Genomic DNA, 4,494 nt, shown 5'->3' with positions numbered 1-4,494 from the left:
GGCAGATGGAGGCCCACCTCCAACTCTAACGTGCTATACAACTTCTTTGGGACAAAGTTTCCCTATCTGTGCCACCTTAATTGTGTGGCCAAAATGAAAATAGATGGCACAGCACAGCAGGTAAAGGTTTAGGCTGGCCCGAGGCGGGGGTGGGGGTGGGGAGGAAATCTCCAATTCTGCCACTTTCCAGCTCTGTGATGATGGACAAGTTATTTTGCTTCCCTAAGCCTCAGTTCCCTCATTTGCAGAACAGGTATAATAACTGCACTTACAATTCATAGTGTTGCTGAGATAAAAAATGCAAAACACTTGGTAAAGAGCTTGGTGCAAATTAAGCCCCTCAAAAATGTTACGTATTATTACAGTAAATTTGAAGGGAAAAAAGCACCAATTATCATTAGACAAATCCGTGTTCCCTCCTGTGGGAGACGTTATTATAGTCATGGCAGTGCTACTTCTCAGCCCTGAGAAGTTCCTAATCACCAATGGTTCCTGACCCAATCCCATTTCCTTGTCCCACCTTTCTATGAAGGCCCTCCCCAAGGGCAAAGGACAGAGGCGCAGGCATACGAGTTTAGAGAAACATTGTGTTTAATGGTAAAGCTTAGCACACTCTAGCACCGGGCATGGCCTGGAGTCGAAGCAGCAGGGGTGGATAGGTGACCTTCATGGAGCCTCACATGGCAAAGAGGATGAGGAAGGCGACCATCAAACAGAAGAGCCCCATAGCCTCAGACAGGGCAAAGCCCAGAATGGCATAGGAGAAGAGCTGCTGCTTCAGAGACGGGTTCCTGCCGGGGACAGAGACAGGGAAAGGAAGGGGTGAGGGTATGGGTCATGGGTGGTGGTGGAGGACTCAAGTAGGTTAGATGAATGGATAGTGCTGAAACTGGGAGAGGGCCTAGCTTGCATATATCCTGGGAATTGGACAGGCAAGCAGAGTACCAACATGGTAAGTTTAAGTGAGCCAGATTGGAAACTTATATTTAAATTCTGAGAAAACAGGAGGTAGATGAAATCAACACAAAGCTAGAAGGATCTCTTGCTGAGGCTTCCTCCAAATAAGATGGAATTTATAGTAGAAGACGCTCTAGGCCACCCCACAACTTACCTGGCATAGCCAATGATCAAACTGCCAAACACTGTTCCAATGCCGGCCCCTGAACCAGCCACACCAACTGTGGCAGCACCAGCGCCAATAAACTTGGCCGCTGTGTCAATGTCCCGGGAGACAACACTGGTCTGGAACTCCCGCCTGGCCACCTGGAGTGGGACACTGCTGTAGGAAGGCTAGAAGGAGGGGGAGAGAGAGGGAAGTAGAGCAGGAAAGAGAGGAAGAAGGGAGATAGTGAGGCTCAAGGACAGGTGGCTGACTCCACCCCTCACCCCACCCACCTGAGCTCGGAAATTGTTGGCAAGCTCTTAGCAAGTACAGAACGCTCAGACTGCAGAGCATGCTTGGAATTAGTCTTAGGGTCCGTTTCCAGACAGGACTAGGGAAATTTCGTGGGGTTCATGATAAACCCAATTTCACTTTTGCAAGTTTCTCACCTACAATGCTCACCTTGAGGTACTTAGAACTATTAAAGCACCACAGACTCTCCTCCCACTTTGGCCTAAAGGCAACTGAACAAACTTAAAGGAACTTAGTCTGGGGAAATTCTTAAGAAGGCCCAATCTCCTTTACCTGTTCAGATGGGATCTCTGGCCTACTCAGGAAGGAGGCACACACAGGCCTGCTCAGACCCCTGGTACAAGAGTGGATCTATAAAATCAGAAAGACACATTTCTCTAAATCAGGCAAGAAATCAAAACAAAACAAAAAATCCCCCTAACTGCTGAGCTTCAGTCAAAAATGACTACAAATATTATAAATAAAACAAGTCCAAGGTATTTCAAGGTCAATTAACGTGTTACTGTTGCTACCAGATATGCCCACACCAGAGACAGCTGTTCTGAGACCCTGGTGTAGTCAGCAGTGGCAACCCTTCCATTTAAAACTGGGTAACAAAGTTCACTTCTATGAGCACAGCCCTTAATCAATATCCCAGAATGGAAAAAAACAAAACCAAAAACCCACACTAACATCAAACCAAGTACAGGAAGGGTTTGTACCCAGACCACCAAAGGAATCAGAAGGGGAAAATCTTATTTTGCTAAAACTGTAGTCACTGTTATACACCCTGAATGGAGTGAGCCAGTAAGCCTGGTGAGGCTCCTGAAACAGTCACCTAAGCAGAGACTCCTGTAACAAGGCTTTCTTGAACTATTTCAAGAAATATAACCTAGCAGTTGTGAAACTTGGTCGAACATTAGAATCACCTGGGGAGTTATAAAAAAAATACAGATGCATGGATTCCACTCCCATAGGGTGCAGCCTGGGCATCAGGAGTTTTAAAAGCTCCCCAGATGATTCCAATGTACAGCCAATGTTGAAAATCACTGTTTCAATGGGTTAACTATGGCCAAGTCAGACTGGGGGTAAAGGTCAGATCCAGACTCTGACCACATTGCAAAGCCAAGATAGCTTGGTTTACAGGCTTAAATAATCAGGGGTTAACTGCATCCATCCTACTGCTTCGCTAAAGGGGCAACATCATCAGAATGCCAAGCTCCTCGCAGTTCATTCATTAAACACTGATGGTTCCCACACCTGGCGCTACAGAGCACCCGGGAGCCGCAGCTTACCAGAGCAGGAGGAATGAGTAGTGCCCTGGTGGTCTGCATTTTTTCGGTCTGCAGAGGAAAAAAAAAAAAAAAAATCCACTGACAGCCTGGTTGTTTGCTTACAGTCGCGACCTTCGGTCGTCCCCTTCACCCCGCCCGTCCTCCCTGGACCACGGTCTTCCTCGAACCATGCCCCAGCTGAGGAGACCATTAGAGGTCAGAGGGACAGCGCAAATTCCCTCTCCACCACTTCCAGCGCGACAGGTCTGCAAAGGAAGGTCACGGAGATCGGAAGTAAAGGAAGGAGGCCCGAGCCCCAGCCGGGAAATGATACCCAAAGAGGATGATCTGCCGGGAAGACTGGGGAGGCAGAAATTAGGCAGGTGCCGTTCAGGGTCCTGCCCATTTCACACAGCAGTCCACTGCCCGCCTCAGCCGGGACAGTAAGTTGCTCATTACCGTTGGTAACTAACATTAATTGTTAAGGTTACAGACGGCCATTGCCTTTCCCGGCCCTAGGGGCAAATGCCCCACCACACAACCCAGCCACATCCCTGCCGATAGTTGGCTTTCGGCCCCAGGTCACCTGCACTCCCACTGCCCCGCTGCCCCTGCTCGGAACACAGCGCTCGCCCGGCTCAAGGTGACTGACTCACCTCCGGGCTTTAGCTCTAGGACTCAGTGTTCAGCTCCCCGGCCCACGTGTCCGTGGGTCCCCCCACTCTCATTGGCCGCAATCCCCCCGCGCCCTCATTGGTTAACATCCTCGAGTCCTCCTTTCTTATTGGTCTTCCGCAGCTTCTTCCTCTCTCTCCACAGGAGCTTCGTGGCAGTTCCCGCCTCCGTGCGGGTAAAGGCGGGGTTTTCCTCCGAGATCTGGCTTCCGATTGGCCGATCCCTGAAGGGCTCGATCACAGAGTCGGCTTGACTCAGAGGTTCTATAACCTCCCGCACAAAATGGCGGCCAAGGTGGAAAGCAGCAGAAAAAGGCGTGGGAGAGATGACCGGCCGCCTTACACAGACAGACACATGACCTTGGACCTTAGCCTTCATTCGAGCGCTCGGGCCCTGAGGCGCGTTGCATGTTGGGATTTGTAGTCGGGTCAGAGGCCCTAAGGGCGGCTGAGATCCCGCGAGACGTTTCTCCCCAGGCTGGGAGAGCCAATGCCTTTGCAGCAACTCCCGCCCTAGTGTTTTGTGGGAGTCTTGCTTCCGCCGAGAGGCGTAAAGGCTACCTGCCTCCATGTAAGTTCTCTAGTGGGTGAGCGCAACTTTGTGGGCTTCTGCCAGTGTTGAGCAGTCATGAGCTAGCAACCAGTAGTTTGTTTGCTTGTTTTTTTAAAGTATTTTTGTATTGTTAAAAACAACATTCCAAGGACAAAACGCGTAACACCCTGATAAACAAGCAAAGGATGGGAAACAGGCAGAAGAAATATAAATTGAAGGGAAGAATCTTAAACTATAAAAAGAAATAGAAGTTTAAACGCAACTTTTCTCACTAAATCAAAAAGCAGAGTTCTTTTTACTAATGTGAGCCAGGCATTTCTGTACTGCTGGTGAGAAGTATGAATTAGAACTTTTCTTGAAAGTGATTTGGTAATGTTTGTTGAAAGGTTTTGAATGGTCCATCCTCTTTGACTCAGAAATTCTCGAGGAATTGAGAGCCTTTAAACTCTCTATCCTCTTTGACCCAGGAATATCACTCATAGAAATCGGTCTTGAAGAAAAAAATCAGAAATGCAAAGATTCCCTTCAAAGGATGTACATTGCAGAATTTGTTGAAATTGGAAACAAGTAAATGGTAAACGTTAAATAAATTGTGATGTT

General features: G+C 48.4%; 1 protein-coding gene across 2 annotated transcripts; it reads right to left on the bottom strand.

Annotated features, from left to right (window-relative positions):
- Window positions 1-573: 573 nt before the first annotated feature.
- On the bottom strand, window positions 574-3,412 carry ATP5MC1 (ATP synthase membrane subunit c locus 1). Of its 2 annotated transcripts, none has more exons than XM_024743564.1 (5): window positions 3,324-3,412; window positions 2,689-2,736; window positions 1,688-1,765; window positions 1,112-1,290; window positions 574-791 (listed from the first exon to the last, which is right to left on the bottom strand). In XM_024743564.1, the coding sequence occupies exons 2-5, from the start codon at window positions 2,725-2,727 to the stop codon at window positions 677-679; spliced, it is 411 nt and encodes a 136-aa protein (XP_024599332.1). In that variant the 5' UTR covers window positions 2,728-2,736; window positions 3,324-3,412; the 3' UTR covers window positions 574-676. The 2 variants fall into 2 exon arrangements, with proteins under 2 accessions (XP_024599332.1, XP_024599324.1); XM_024743556.1 differs by having other exon boundaries at window positions 3,254-3,363.
- Window positions 3,413-4,494: the final 1,082 nt, after the last annotated feature.

Source organism: Neophocaena asiaeorientalis, unplaced genomic scaffold (assembly GCF_003031525.2).
Source record: "Neophocaena asiaeorientalis asiaeorientalis breed wild unplaced genomic scaffold, Neophocaena_asiaeorientalis_V1.1 scaffold1, whole genome shotgun sequence".
Taxonomy (NCBI): Eukaryota; Metazoa; Chordata; class Mammalia; order Artiodactyla; family Phocoenidae; genus Neophocaena; species Neophocaena asiaeorientalis.
This window is presented reverse-complemented; position numbering and strand designations above follow the sequence as displayed.

Excerpts from the sequence above, each read along its gene's own strand:
- ATP5MC1 (XM_024743564.1), bottom strand. The coding sequence starts at position 2,727 with ATGCAGACCACCAGGGCACTACTCATTCCTCCTGCTCTG. Across the intron at positions 1,291-1,687 it reads CAGAGATCCCATCTGAACAG|CCTTCCTACAGCAGTGTCCC; the intron begins GTAAAGGAGATT and ends CCCTCCTTCTAG. Across the intron at positions 792-1,111 it reads TTGATCATTGGCTATGCCAG|GAACCCGTCTCTGAAGCAGC; the intron begins GTAAGTTGTGGG and ends TGTCCCCGGCAG.